General features: G+C 42.5%; 1 protein-coding gene across 1 annotated transcript in view; it reads right to left on the bottom strand.

The window, feature by feature from the left end:
• LOC106604955 (X-linked interleukin-1 receptor accessory protein-like 2) overlaps positions 1-15,170 on the bottom strand; it is a 135,686-nt gene extending 120,516 nt beyond the window's left edge. Inside the window, exons 1-2 of the mRNA XM_082974924.1 lie at positions 15,110-15,170; positions 6,211-6,484 (exon numbers count right to left, since the gene is read on the bottom strand). Of these exons, the coding sequence (XP_082831050.1) occupies positions 6,211-6,484; positions 15,110-15,170 (335 nt within the window). The remainder of the gene's footprint in view (positions 1-6,210; positions 6,485-15,109) is intronic.
• Positions 15,171-16,317: the final 1,147 nt, after the last annotated feature.

Below are 16,317 nucleotides of genomic sequence, written 5' to 3' on the forward strand. Positions count from 1 at the left end.
GCATGGGTCAGTATGCCCGGGCTCTTAACACTCTTGAGACATGAATGAATAAGCATTGAGAACTTCCATTAGCCTGCATGACTTCCTTCCAAGCTGATTTCACATGTAATTTCCCCTACACAGGTTTCTGTGTGAGCCGGGGCACAGAGAGCCAAACTGTGTACATGCTCTCATAGCAGAGGTCAACCGTACTTCAGGCTCTATCTACAGTAGATCTCAGTAAATGACCATAACACATTAACGGTGCTAAGTAGTTTCCTATATCGCTGGAGGACCAGAGGTCAAAGCAGGAGCCCTTAATTGCAGCAATCTGACCTTGGAGCTCTATGGGGTAAACATCCATAGATGACCGAGAGAGTGACTGAGGCCCTGCTGCAGGAAGGTCGGCCATGTTGTTCTGTTTTGCTGCTTTGTCTCAGAACCACCTGAGAAAGTACATAGCCTGCGAACAAACATCTGGAGGAGCCTTGTCTGTGGAGATCACTTGCGATTTGTGTCTCAGCAGCAGTGACATCGCAGCTCCCAGCCTTGGAGGAGGAGACATACAGTACACAGGACAGCTCTCCAGGGCACCCTGCCATGGGCATTCCACTCACACAGGGAGAGGATAAGGAGGAAGTTGGAGGTGAAATCATATGATTAATTCACTGATAATGAACCTTATTCTCTCCCTTTCCTCCACAAGCCCTAGCTCTCATGTAACACTCTCTGTGGATGGAAGATGGGCCTAGGAGGACCCAAGGGCCAATTATACTGACTGACAAAAGTGTTGCTCTATGAGCTTCATAGAAATGAGCACTGTCTGCCACTGTGATTTGACCTGTTTTCATTATGGATTGTCTGCTGAGATGGCCTATACCACAGAGAGCAGAATCTTGGCACTTAACACAAATTTATCATAGAGATTAAACATTATATTTAATTAGAAGGCACTAGTCCATCCGTTTGTCAATGACGGAAAAGGAATAAAAGCGAATTATGTAGTTTAGTTTGAAATGGTTGATCCTGTTGGTTGGAATTATGATGCATTGCTAAAGCTTTCTGAGCTTATGAATGGTTTTATCGGGTCCCCAGATGCTACTGCAAGTCCCTAAAACTCTATATGGGGAAACTTTCCTATGCAATCTCCTGCCTCGCTTGCACTGGAGTTTGAAAATGACACAGTAAACTCTTTGAACTTAATAAAGGGGCTTAATAAAGATGGATTTCAGAGAGGGAGAATTTTACATGCAACAGTTTGAATCTAAATGTAGGCCAATTCCATTGATCAAAATGGGGTAGAAATTCTATTTCTCCCATTTCCATGTAAGAGAGGGAAGAAGATGGAAATTTAGTAAAGTTTTAAATAGGTGTGCTAAATATTTCACAAAGAGCATGAGCCACCAATTTAATTTCAATGGGAACCACTCTAAGAATGAACTATGATGGCCCAACTCCTTTAGCTATTAAACCTCCGATGTAAATGACCTTTAAAAAATATATATATTTTTTAACTCTCTCGCTCTCTCTCTCTTTCGTACTACACACTGAGCAGAAACAAAATGTTACAAGGAAATGAAAAACAGTTGTTTAAAAGCCATGGAAACAAACAGGTCAATGTGTGAATGAATCAGAACACCTTGCCACAACAATGACGTTTCTGTTGACTCATGGGCCATTGTTCGTGATAAAACCTTCCAGATCACCAATCTGCAGTGGTTGGTTCAGCCTCAATGGGTTTGTGTGATGTTCAAGGCTAAATGGGTGCTTGGGTTGAAAGGGTTAATAGGTTGGTCCCTATGGGGCTGCTATGTAGAGCAGCACATCAAAGATAGAGGTAGATTTTCTCCAGTCTCAAACCTGCTTACTGTGCGGTTGTCACGCGTGCATGCTCGCACTCGCCCCCCCCCCCCCCCCCCACACACACACACACACACACACACACACACACACACACACACACACACACACACACACACACACCATCTTATACAGAGGGGGCAATAGTCCATGACCATCATTGTGGGGAGTCTCTAGAAAGACAGCTTTTCATCAGACACGCTGGAAAGAGAGAATGAGTCCAACCACACATCTCAGACGTCAAAACATTTCAAAAAGATTGTTCCTCAAAATGCCAATTAGGAAGTATAATTAGGGGGTTAGGACAAGGACAGAGGGCAGTGGTCCAGCAAAAGACAACACTTTCCCTCTCCAATCTCTAGAGACCTGACCAGTTAATGGCATGGACACCCCAGTATTTCAGATGACAGGAAAAGTGTTCAGACAGGGGGAATAAAGTGGGTGAGATTACCCCGTCCCGATGAACACAGAACACAAGGCTTCACACCATGTAGTAAAGGTGCTGTGTACACAAAATGACAAGCGGGTGGTCGTTCTCGCTAGCTATCTATCTACCCGCAGCCAGAGTCAAGGTGACTCTTCTGCTGAAGCGATAACATGCTATATGTGACCCGTTTCAAGAAACTAGGCATATGTTGCACGTCGCTACTTCACAGGAGAGGCATTTGAAAGCTTTAAAAAATATATTTTTATCAAAATGTTGTTGTTGCAGAAATGCCTTCTGGAACATGTGAACTTTAATTTGCCTTAATAACAAAGGTGTATGCCATCTGTAAATACAAATAAAATTGTTAAATGATGAGCCTAGTTGGTTTAGCCACGGAAAAAGCCAGGAACCTTTCCACTAGCCATGATTGGATGGGCTGGACATGCCGAGAGATGAGTTCGGATAACGTGAGTTGCTCAGTATATGAAGACAATTCTGGCTACTGCAGATTTTTGAAAGATATAACATTGGACTGTTCTCAACATTATGGCTGCCCTGAACAGCTGAGCTGTAGATGTTCATTCGTAAATCATATACCATTTTATAGCTCTGAGTCTCTACTTATCCAACTTATCCAATGTTAAAATCACCATTTAAAATGTTGTTACATAAGACTGAATCGAGGCAGTGAGTCATATATGATGTTCTGCAAGTCAGGGGCTTACAAATGAACATCTCAGCCACCCTGCCTAGCTGCCTCTCTGTGAGAATCTCTGTCTGTCTGACCCAGACTGAACAAAGAAAGAACAAGAGCTTTTTTTGCAATCTGTCTGAGAAAATAAGTAAATGGTTTTAGTTCTCAATAATACTGTCTCAGAATGCATTTTTATGGAGTCTAACATTCATTCACAAGAGAGATTATTGGAAAATAATGATTTTATTTTGTTTGCATAGATTTTTCTTAAAAGACTATCTACCTTTTAAGCGCAGTATCATATTGTGAAGCTTCACATTTCAAAACGATTACTCCTAGTCTAATATGTTGGAACACAGTATTTTAACAGTGACTGTTTAAGTCTAGACCAGTTGTAATGTATTTACTGAAAACCTTCTGCTCACCCATTGTTTATAAGTTTAGTAAGATACACATAGATAAAACAAAGACATCTTAAGTAAGATTCCCTCTTTGTAGACATTTAGAAAAATAGTCTCAGCCCACAATAAATATACATTAGGTTTTCAGAGAGCTTAAAAGTGTATTAATGTCAAAGCTAGTGCCTGTGTGTTTAATATCTGAAAAGAACTGGCAGGCGTGGTAGCGTGGATTTAGACTTTGCCAAGCACCTAAGCGCATTTCTCTCTGGCTCTCTCTCTAACGGGGTCCTGGATGGCCAGATTAATAGAAAGGTTAAAAACCTGGACCGCTTTGTAAGAAGAGGTCTGTGACACCCGGGCGATTGTAGAGAGGAGAATTATCTTATGAGGGGAGAAAAAGACAGGTGGCACAGATTACTCTTCAGACCTCTGGGGGAATAGCCTAGCTTAGGCTTGGCCACAGTTTAGTGAGAACACAGAAAAAAACATGAGGCAGCCAGCCTGGCCGTGCACAGTGGAAGATAATGAATATAAAAGTGCTCGGGAGTCTTTCAAGAGGCATCACTCAGACAGTGGCAACGTGTTGTATTTTTCCTCGCCATAAAGTTATTGAACAAAGATAAATGCGTATCCATTGTTAGGGGGAAGGTGTGAAATGCTTCTCCCTCCATCAGTGCTGCTCAGACTAGCCTCGCTGGAGAGAATGAGAAATAAAGGGGTGGTGAATCTGTCTCTTGCGGCGCATTAGCCGGGCAGATTGCATCGACTCGTTCACTACAGCTTAACATGCCATGCTGGTGCTGTGTGTTTCACTGGCATCAAGGCATGATTAGTCATTGTTCATGTTCTAATAAAACAGAGGGTATTGCTGGAACTCTATATAACTGCCATCAAGGCTTTTATAGCAGGGCGTGTGTGTGTGTGTGTGTGTGTGTGTGTGTGTGTGTGTGTGTGTGTGTGTGTGTGTGTGTGTGTGTGTGTGTGTGTGTGTGTGTGTGTGTGTGTGTGTGTGTGTGTGTGTGTGTGTGTGTGTGTGCTATGTGTATGTATATATGTGCTATGTGTATGTATATATGTGCTATGTGTATGTGCTACGTGTATATGTGTATGTGCTACGTGTATGTATGTATGTGCTATGTATGTGTGTGTGTGTGTGTGTGTGTGTGTGTATATGTGTGTGTACAGTAGGTGTGCATGTGTGTTTTATTCCAAGTGGTCTTTGTAGGTGGCCTGGGCATTATCCTGAGCATTACCCCTCTTGCGGGTCACTGGACCCTCAGTAGAAAATTGATTCCTCCATTCCAGAGCAATCCTGTCATTTCAGGCACAGCAGCCTCTGCGAATGTTATTTTACAACAATTCTCTCAGAAGCGTGTCACAGCTCCTGCACAGCTCCCCAATTTCACAGAGAGTACCTACCTACCTGCTTCTCTGTATGCTGATCATATTTTTTTTATTATTATTATTAGGAGCTCCAATTGTATTGTTGGATATTATTCAAAAAGCAGCATGGGAATTATCCAAAACCCAAAACACCATTTATTTGGATTCCTGCTTCTTTGGCTCCAGGGATCAATCACCATTAATGGAAATAAAAACATGCAAAGAGACTTGTCTTCTCTTTTGACCTTGAACGTCTTTCACAGGCAGTTAATTCAATTCGGAGGATATTGAGATTACTTCATAGAGACACAGCACTGTATATATTACATTCAATAAGACATAGCACAGGGACATGCTATTTCAATTTCAAGTGTTTTTTTCTTCTCCTTCCAAATCTGTGGTTCCCAAGGCAAAAAAGAAAGTTCAGCTTGATGACTCTCTAGCTAGCTAACACATTGGAATGCATTGCGCTTGGCTGTCTGAGCTGTGGCAGCAATGTCCAACTGGGTGGGAAAGTAAGTATAATAAGAGGCCCAGTGAAAGTGACAGGATCCTGCTCCTAATTAGACTGTCAGCATAGCGTGAGGGGAATAAAGAGCTGCACTTCTTTCCAGAGGAAAAAAACCTTATTATTGGCCAGGAAAAAGCATCAGCTTTGTCAGAGAGGAGCTGGATTATCATCTGTGGATAGAGGATTTTTGCTGAAGCCTCTGTAAGATAATTGAGTAAGATATCCTAATTTCTTATTTCTCGACGAGGTACCTATTTTCTAGTAGCTAAGAACCATGAAAATATTTTTCCTAGATGTTATAAAAAGACCTTCGATTTATGATTCGCACGTTGTTTGATGTCATAATCCCAGGAGGGAATTCTAACAACACAACTCCTCGCATGGGACCTACACGAACATTATTGATTTGATATTAATTATTTTGGCAGAGCCTATTCTTTTGTGGAATGTCAGTTACATGTTCCACAACACAAGTCAACCACAGTTCAGTGTCCCTGTTGAGCCTTGCAGGGGTGAACCAACCTCACAAGGCCAGTCATGCATTCCTCCACCAGGAAACTGAACATGGCATGCGATGAGGATGAGGATCCCTACCTCCTCCTTATGCTGTGTGCCATCTCAGGGCTTGCTTGGCTGTTGTCGCGGTGGCGTGCAAAGAGGGGCTGCTTAGCATAACAATAGACACACTGACACACTACAGTAGCCTTGGAAAGTAGATGTAAAGTAGATAGGTAAATTAGGGCCTCTTAAACTACTGTACTGTTTGTTGGTGGGACCACTGGGGCCAGGATCCGTCATAATCTGTTACCCAATGAATTCCATTCCTGAAAAAGTTAGGCTGCCAATGGACTGTGAATGATTGGGGGAAAAAAATGGTGTTTGTTTGGTTGAGGGTTAAGAAAAGCTTAAACGTTTGATTAAACTCCTCGGAGACAGAGTGACTAAATAAACCCACCTCAGGACACAGGTGTAGAAGCCGTTGTCCTCCAGCTCGGCTGAGCGGAACCAGATGGAGTCATCCTCCTTGCTGAGCCGATGGCCCGAGAAGATGATAGGCTCCTCCGAGTCCCCTTTGTTTTTGTACCAGATGAGCCGGAGCTTGGCGCTCTGGGCCATGGAGTAGTTGGTCCTGATGTAGCTGTAGAACAGGGCGCACTTCACCCTCACTGGTTCCCCTGCTAGGACCCGGTACCTCTTCAGGTCCACTGACCAATCAATGCAGCCATCCACTATGGAGGAGGAAGTTGTACATGGTTAGGAACTGATGGAAACAGAGTGGTTGTTGGAGTATGCTGTAGTACGCACACTAAAACAAGGAACTAAGAGCCTAATCCTTATCCTACATATTGGAGCAATGCAAACCCGGCAGCATAATGGATCTATAGACAATGGAAGCTACTATACTGTGGGGGTCAAATTCAAATGAAGCCTAAAGAGTTCACACTAGTTCCATGCATTTGGATGATTGTCTTCTTATCACACATTAATCTCCTCCATTTGGATTTTCATTTGCATCCAAAAATGGGAGCTCTCTAGCTAGACTTCAAAGGCATTTCACGTTCTACTCTGTAATTTGCAGCCTCTCTCATCTCTCTCCATTGTCATTCATAGGTGAGGAGTGGTAAAAAAAAAAAAAAAACTGCAGGAACCTGTAATGACGAGTCAATCAAGATTGCCTTAATGGTGGTGAGCTTTGAACCCGTGACACATGGTGAAACAATAGCATATGACAAGGAGAGGCAGGGAAGGTCGTAGCCACTGTCACACTAATGCAGGGTTATTTAGGATACACCAGTTAGCAGCAAAGGAGCTGCTGTTGTAGAAAGGCAAATAAGGCCTTGAGGCAAGGCAAAGAAGGCAAAAAACTTGAAAACACAGTTCATTTTCAAATAATGTTTAACTGTACTGTAAAAATGTTTAACTGTACTGTATATCTATGGACAAAAATCACTAGTGAATTGCCTAAAATGGAATGCTACTCTCCCCATTGCGTGACTACAGTGCAGTATGTGCTTTCACATTCCAAACCCCAAATGCCAGGTCAGCCAGTAACATGGCTGGACAACATATTGAAGACATGAAGTCAGTCTTTTTGTCATCAGTCATAATAGCCATTGACTCAGAGGAACAAAAATAAGGAGGTAAACTAAAAGAGAAAAGTAAGGTATCCCTCATTTTATGCTGGCAGCCCCAATCGACACAGAAACGCGGTTGAAAATCAATGCAGTACAGAAGTATGTTCATACAGACTTCAGGTAATACATCTCCACGCTCTCTGTGTCCCATAAAAATGTTATACATTCAAAATCTGTCCACTATCATTTGTGTTGAGGTCTCCTACCACCAATGCTGATTTACCATATAGAGTTTGTTATTTACATTTGACTCTGATAATTTTTCTCACACCAGGTTGGAAATTAATTACAGACATAGCCAGGAATGAGGAGGGGGTGATGGCTCCAAACTGCAGGCTGGAGCTAAGGGGAGGGGTTACGATGGGAGGTGATGTTCCCTGAGTTTATTTGTGAGAACTCAGACGTGTGGAAGATGAGATGCAAGAGAAGCAGAAGCAGCACACATTAGTTCGGTCTGCTAGGTTAATGTGTTGTCTTTCAGACAAAAGGCACACCGAACCATCGCTGAGTGCACAGGTTACAGATTACATAAACAGGCGCCGAAGAAGCAGCCATATGTTGCCCGGGGTCATAGCCGCAATGCACTTTTCTGGATGATTCAATCATTGTTGCCTTCTTGTGTTTGCCACTGTGGCAGGGTTTAGGAGGGGAGCTATTAATTGCGACGACAAGGCCTATCACGGCCAGATATATCATTCCAGTCAGCTGCTGCACCGGATCCCTATTTGCACAGTGCCACCTTTAATATTTGCATATGGATGTGGCCCAAATTTGAGTCCGAAAATAACTTAGAATTAAGTATGAGTGAAGAAGTAAGGAAAGGGCAGTATCATAAAGATAGCTGCAAAACCTTAGCAGCCCACTGGTGTGGACAGAGTGGACTTATGTTATATAATAACCCAATGTCCTGAAACTGTCCATTAACTTTCTCACCTTTTCAAGTAAAGCAACTGAAAAACTGAAATATAGCCTGCTAAAAAAGTGAATAAAGGCAGCAGACGAAATGAAATAATGAAATATAGAGGCTGTCATCCAGTACACGAGGTGTTAAGTTGCTGGTCGTCAGCCCTCACAGTTACTAAGCCCAGCACAGAACCAAAATGCATTGTAAAATCCTGTGTAGATCTCAGCACCTGCTGCAATAATAATAGCTTGACCTGGCTGCTGCACACTGGCCAAGTCTATCATGAAGCAGTATAGCAATTTCAGCCATGACAGCTGAGAGGAGGAAAAAAGTCAATGTCAGAGCTATAGCCCACCAAATACTTTGTGCTGATGTGCAATTTCAGTCCCCGACTTGCATTTGATAGCTTGTTTATTATTTTCTTGAAAAATGTGAATGAATAGCTTTCAGTGGACATGTATCTTTACACAGGTATAAAATTGGGGACCAGGGGTAGCAGCCATTTCAATATGAATCCAGAAATGAGTTACACTCCGACGCAGACAAAACCAATCTTATCAGAGGGAAATAAATATGGAGATGTGGGGAGGGTTATGGCCCACTCTCTGTTATTGAGCTGGAAAGGCAGTTTATCAACCCACAACTTAGGACATTTTAAATAAATCGACTTGACCACAGAGGCCCGTCGAGACCACAAAACGGATTTGAATTTATTTGCCATGTCAAACACCTAAACACTCTGTAGGGATATTTGATAGGGTATTACACTGTTTTGTTTTCCCAGTCTCTCTAATTTTAATATGGCTCAGGCACATTATTATACAGCACATTACTCAGTAATGCAGAGGGACTAGTGAGTTAAATAATGCCACAGCGTATTGTGTCTAGTATACTACCGTCTTATTACTATACAGAGGGAAAAGACTTGTTGTCCACAGTTATATAATCTCTTCATTAAATCACTGATCTCCAGCACATTGAAGTAACAGCCTAAATTTGAAAATGTTATTAGTTGTATGACTAGTGAATTGCATAAAATTATACAGCAATATAATGTATGTAGGGTATGTATTTCTCAAAAAGATGCATACTATTTAAGGGCTCTTTGAGCCTTGTGAATGTAAAATAGTATTGTAGTACATAAAATGATTAACCTACAACTTTGTCAAACCATTACTGAGTATGTGAAGAAAGAAGGACACAGCCAACGTGTCTTGATCAAGGAGCTAGCTGTGCAGGAGGCATAAAGGAGAGACGTTGGAGTCCCAGGGAGACAGTAGGATGTCAAGGGAGAGAAACAGTGGACGTCAAAGATGTGTCAAATCGTTGTGTACTCAACCCAACATGATAATCATGTCCTGCTACATCCGCTGGATGGAGTGGCTTGAGAGCTTTGTTGCTCTTTCAATGTCTGCCAATCAGGCGCGCATGTGTGTGAGCTTTGTTTGTCTGACTGAAAATAATTATTGTCAGGTTATGTATTGACCACTAGCCAACATGACAGAATGCTGTTGAATATGTGAAACAGAAACATATAAAAACATTTCACACTTGAGGAGTGTTCCACTGTAAGCTATTATTTTTAATGATTCGCTATGTCACGGTCGATAGGAAAATCAAAAGCCATTCCAATTGTGATTTCTATGTAGATAACAAACCCTCTTTCTACCTGCTCAAATGCCTTTTCATTTGAGCTTGCTATAAGAGGTGTAGAACAGAAATCAGGTCAAAATAACACAATCAGATGATAATGATATTGAAATAGAAAGGCAATCATGTCACAGACATGCTACAGTAGGGCTCCCTCAGTCAGTAATGAGAAAGAATGAGTTTCATTTCAGTTTTGGTCGGAAACAATTACCCTGTTCATTTACATCAATAATCAGGGAATAATGGATGGAAATAAAACAAGGATGGAAGGAAAACCAAACATTTCCTTCCCCTGTTTGTCTTCTTTATTTGAGTGAACCCCGCAGTCCATTACCAGAGCATCAATACATAAATGTACCAGAGTCAGCAGCCGGCGAAAACAGACAAAGCGAGGGTAGAGAAAGCTAGGAGGACAAGAACAAGATATTTAAATCACCCTGCAAGACAACTGATGAATGTCTATAACTGGCAGCTTAAGACTCTGCTTAATTCAAAAATGCTGTAATAATCAAATGCACACTATAGACAGTAATTGCCTGGAGTTGATTTCTGTTGACAGAAATAGATTTGCATTGTATTCACCCAACATGCCTTTTTTCATTCTGCTGGGCTTGCCTGTTCTAAGAGGAACCACACAGACAAAGGCATAAAGACATCTAACTCCAGCTTATGTCCTTAGTGTCATTCTGCTCTGCACTCAGATAGCAGGATGTGTAATAGCAATAATAATACAGTAAGCCTACATGATATCATCCATTGTTATTATGCTACAGAAATGTCGAAATGCAGATGCCTTAAGATAGATGTCTTCATTAAGATTCCTTGATAGAGTTATGATTATTATCATGGTTTTTTTTTTCAGAATAAAATGTATTTCTGTTAAATGGCTTAAATACAGGAGTTATTGAGTTAATTTGTGGTCGTGTGTACATTCTTATTGTATTATTGTACTTACTTTGATCAATGGCGAGGCCTCTGAATGTACTAATCCCTCTCACCTGGGACAATAAAACAACCGGTGGGAAAGGAAAGGGCTTGTTATGTTCACGAACAGGGAGCCCTGGCTTTTACGAGCTCAGTCACCTCCCTCCACAAACTTCATCAGACATTGCCTTTCTAAAACCATTGTCCTCTGAGGAACTCAATCCATCCTGTGTTTCGTGTGCTCAAACCCCATTTGTCACAGTGGCGCTGGAGTGTGGTGGAGTAGCCTGGGCATTTGTCAGTTCTAAGGTGCGTGGCTGCATTCCGCCGTATACCCTCCACACTCCTCCCTCTCCCCATCCTCCTCCGTTTCCGGCCCCAGTGCGTATGCTGGCTGGCAGCCAGCATAGCTCCTTGTGCAGGTTGCTTTACTTTGCTTGTCATTAATAAAGAGAAGTGGCCCTGCACCTGTCCACTGACAGGGCCCCCACAGAGACCGGAGTCTGAGAGAAAGAGAGAGTTCCGAATACACTGGGCTGCTTAATGAACTAGTTCAAACCACATTGTCATATTGCTGTTGGACAGCCTGCCATTTCCTCCTTGGTTACTGACGTTTCCTCTCCTCGCCGTGCATCGCTGTTAGAGTGACATTTGCCTCTGACAGTAAATCACGTCTAACTGAGGGAGCCCTACTGTAGCAGCGAGGTTGGAGACCCAAGGATAGGAGCTCAGTGAGGACTTCCATATTTCCCCCACTATCCCCCATACAGTCATTCAGCTCAACTGGGCAGATGGCAATGCTAATCATTTACACTACCTGTTTAAGTTTAAAGACCTTTCATTTACAACACAGTTGATGGGGGATTTGGTCTCTCTCTTAGAATTTACTGGAAAACTAATTCAGGATGTATGGCTATTGTACAATTATTGAAACAGCAGAATTTCTTTCCCCCTTCCTACTCTCTCTACTGTAACATAAACAGCAGAACCTAAAGCGAACTCTATAACTAACCTCACTTTGAAAATGCTTAACACAAGCAAAAACCCCTCCCAGAATCGATAGCATACAATATGCCTATGTGCACATCTTAATCTATCTAAAATCCCCCTGACACTACGTCAATATACTAACCATTTGAACGATAACAAGGGATTAATGTTGATTCCCTCATCCCGTCCCCCCCCATCCTCACCAAGGCTGACATAACCTTTACACTTTACATGGCTAACATCCAAAAGATCTTAAATACTGTATGCCGCTTGGAGAGAAGAGAGAGTCATAGTTATACCATCAACTACATCAAGTTGCATCACACTCCAGAAACAGAGGGAAAGGCTTCTGCCCTATGGGACATTCTGGCTCGGACTAGGCTTACTTATTTATACTATCTACAGTAATTAGGATAATATACAATGTGCCAACGTACAGTCAATACTGTACCGTCCGTCTATTTATGAAGAGCATTAACTGGTTCCCTGATGAAACGGCTCACTCACAGACATAATTCTGCTCTCTAATAACGATGGAATAATGAAATAATCATTTTTTTTGTTTTTACAATCCAAGGTCTCCATAAAGCTGGTTTATGTTAATCACTGTAATGATGTACCATAGTAGATTAATACAATACATTCTTTAAACATTTTGAGAACTTAAGTAAAAGTCTTAGATCCTGAACAGACTGAAGAGAGGCCAACGATTATCAAGCAAAGGCCACCTGACATCAAATATATTTACTGGGAATTTAGCAAGAACATTCAAGCTAGTCATCCGACCAGCCTTTTAATCCACGCCGTACACATCAAAGTCTTCCAAACGCACAGAATTAGTTACACTACTTGAAACTTCATCGAAATCCAGGAGTGTGTGTGTGTGTGTGTGTGTGTGTGTGTGTGTGTGTGTTTGTCAATGCCATACTTTTAAAGTGGGTGTTGTCCAAGAAGTAGGGAGGCACAGAGCAATAATATCACAAGTTGGCAGCAGATGCACAACTAGTCGTGTCACCTTGCTACCTGCTGCTTGTCTGGGCTGCAGCATTCTCTCGCTGACCCACCTCACAACACACTACCTGCCCAATGCCAGCCCAGGCAGGTAATAGAACCAAATGATTCATAACTTTATTAAAGGGTATGAAATATCTAGGAGTTTCTGTCTACTGTATCTTTGATCTCATAACATTAGTTCATCACTCTAAAATGGTGAGCATTAAAACCCAATAAAATCATTAAAATATAGTCTACCTTTGAAAATCTAATTGCATTACCTTAATATGAATAATTATTCAATTATAAAAATCATTCAAGGGCTTATTGTGAACACTGATGATATTGATATTGTTATGGACACCAATAATACATACACCAAAATTGATAGAAATGTGAAAATAATACATAGATATACAGCTAACAAGTGACCTAAGTAGAAGTGAAACTAGCATTGATGTACAGCAACAGCATGAGATATGACGGATTTCTGAGCAGAATATAGCCTGGTACTCTGAGATTTTGTTTTGGCTGCTACTGTCGCGTGCGGTATGTGTGGTTCCATGGTGCCATGCTTCAATGTCCTCATTAGCTAGCCGCTTCTCATGAGACATTTGATTTTCTGTTGGAGCCGGAGCTGGCACCGGTGCCAGAGACACTCCGAAAGATCCCTTTCATATGTGGCCAGCCTTCATAATTCAAGGACAATTTAACATTGCCCCACAGACACAGTCACAACTCCAACCAATATGTCCTGCAGAAAGACTTCTGACATGTTTTACCATAAACCAGCAAACCTTGACCACCTGTCCGAGAAAAGGGTTTGACGCCCCAAGAAATGCAGCTATTTACTTTATTTACATCAACCACGGATCACAATCAACCACGTTTGGTCATTCCATAGACCACAGGGAGAAACAGATCATATGAAGTTGGATTATGCTCAATATTTAACGACAGAATGAGTTTTAATTAATAAATATGCTTCAATGTACTGTACCTTTCTGATCGAATGCCTGTAGGAATTTAAGACTAGACTCAAGCCTCTCTCTTCTGCCTCTCTCACCAACGGTTGTATTTACATTGTTCATTTCTCCCAGCTATGTACCGTAGTATTATGTATCTATTTAGTGGTGAACCATAATGTGAGTATCTGCACCTGTTTCCATTCCTTTACAAGTTAATGAGGAAACGAGTTGGCCTAATTACCAAATCTCCCTGCGGATGTTCTCCAGTTTACACTGATCAAAACAAATAACTCTCCTGTTCTGTTCCCTCTCTGGATCACTCAGAGGCCTTTAAGAAACCCAGCCACAGCTCTCACTTTGACGTTGTTATTTCAAACACAGTAGATCTATTTAATTGCATGTGTTCTCTCTAATTCGAACAACAAGCCTGTTGTCTGCTATGGAGGAATGATTGCATAGCTCAATATTGCATCTGAGCTGCTAGAGTGTGCTGCTCTCTTTCTTTTTCACTCATAGTTCAATAACCACAAAAAGCCTGTGTTGGTAAATTAATATGGTGGGTAATATACAGCATAGCATTACAGCAAAATGTGAGTTGCAACGCATTGACTGCCATTGCACTGTGGCAATTACCAAAGGTGTTTGGGATGTGCAGGGCTGACGGCTTTCGGCTGTTAGGGAGCACTGTTTATACCAGGAGGACAGCACATGTCATACTGATGACACCCACTGTGGTGATGGGGGAGCATGGGGCATATAGAAAGAGAGAAGGATAAAGAGTGGGAGGAGGAGGGAGGGAAAGAGAAAGAATGAGAAGAGTACGGAGAGCAATAGAGAACGAGACAAAGAGGAAGGCAAATAGAGATGGACCATGGGAGGAAAGACTTGACAAATGGGGAAAGAAGGAAGAGGGAAAGAGAGAGAAAGGACCAGAAGGTAAGCGAGAGAGAGATGTTTGAGAGGCCCGTCCAGAGAAGGCAAGTCAAAGGGGGTAAGAGGCCTTCCCTGTAGCTCAGTTGGTAGAGCATGGTGTTTGCAACACCAGGGTTGTGGGTTCGATTCCCATGGGGGGCCAGCACAGAATTTTTTTTAATGAAATGTATGCATTCACTACTGTAAGTCACTCTGGATAAGAGCGTCTGCTAAATTACTAAAATGTAAAATGTAAAAATGTAGGAAGAGAGGAGAGGAGATAGGGAGTCTCAGAGGGCAGCTCTGAGTAGGAACAGATGGACTGGTTCCAACTCCTCATCAGCATCAGACCTCTGTGGCGTTCTCCCCAAACCTCACAGCTGACATCTCGGGGCTGGCCGTGTCTCTGTCCACGCCGAGCGCTGTAGCCTGCAGACATGGCTGCCTGGGTCCCTCTGTGAGGCTGTGCTGATGCTGTGGCTCTGACAGAGAGCAACCAGCCCAGTCAGCCTTCAGGGGAGATTAGCTCCACATTGCAGCCCTATGGCTAGACAGGAACCACTGTACACAGCCCAGTCACAATGAAATCCACCTGGAAACAGGATACACATACTGCCTACTGGCCGTGACCACAGTGTGTTCTAGCTAACTGTCAACGTGGGTAACATTCATCCCCATCTGCTTGCTGAAACAGTGTTGCAATACGAGGTAAGCATTGGTTTATAGAAAATAGGGTTTACCTGATAACATCCAAATATGATGGAAGCACAGTAGCACAATCTCTTCAGCCAATAGTAAATGTAATTACAGAGTATGGAGAAGTTGTGGCTTTTGCAGACAGAGGAGCTTACGCACTATATAAGGGGGAAAAAGAGACTCTTAATTTCCGATGGGATCTGAGTGACTGGGAGACTTGCATACGGTGCAGTTAGGATCAGATAACTTTTCTACTCTCTCAGCTGGAAACCTTCAGTCATCAGGCTTTTGTGGAGCAGAGAGCATGGATGGCTGAAAGGTTTTGTCAGCTATCAGATAAGGCTGCAGCTGTATCTCAGGCCGTCGTTCAGCATCAATAAAAGATTCACTTCCTCCATACAGCCCAGCAGCCTCCAGACCCAGGGACCAGGCGATGTTGCCACAGAGACCCAGGTTCATAAAATGAACCCAGTGTTGGGATGGGCAGCCATTATCAGAGCAGGGCCATTTTATTTATCTGTCTTGATGTGTCAAGTGCCCTGGCTCTTTCTAGGAGTGATCTGTGTAATCCTATACAACAGCAAGGTTGACCGACAGTAACAGTAAGGTGACCTACCTCACTAGCGTACATCAGGACCTGGCCACGGCTCAGTCACACAGACAGCGAAAGACATGGTGGTGTAAAAAGTCTACATAGGACAAGTCCATGGGAATGGGAGTCATAAGGGGAGCCAGGTGCAACCAGAGGTCAGCAGCCGTAACGCTCCACATACGCTGTACATTCGTAAATGTGCTGAGACAAAGGAAGATTAAATCACAATCAAAAGTGGAAAAGACTGAGCTACCTTCGGTATCCCATGAAATTATGCTTTGCAACAGAGGTTTCAGTA

The sequence above is a fragment of the Salmo salar genome, chromosome 05 (genome assembly GCF_965601325.2).
Source record: "Salmo salar chromosome 05, fSalSal1, whole genome shotgun sequence".
Taxonomy (NCBI): Eukaryota; Metazoa; Chordata; class Actinopteri; order Salmoniformes; family Salmonidae; genus Salmo; species Salmo salar.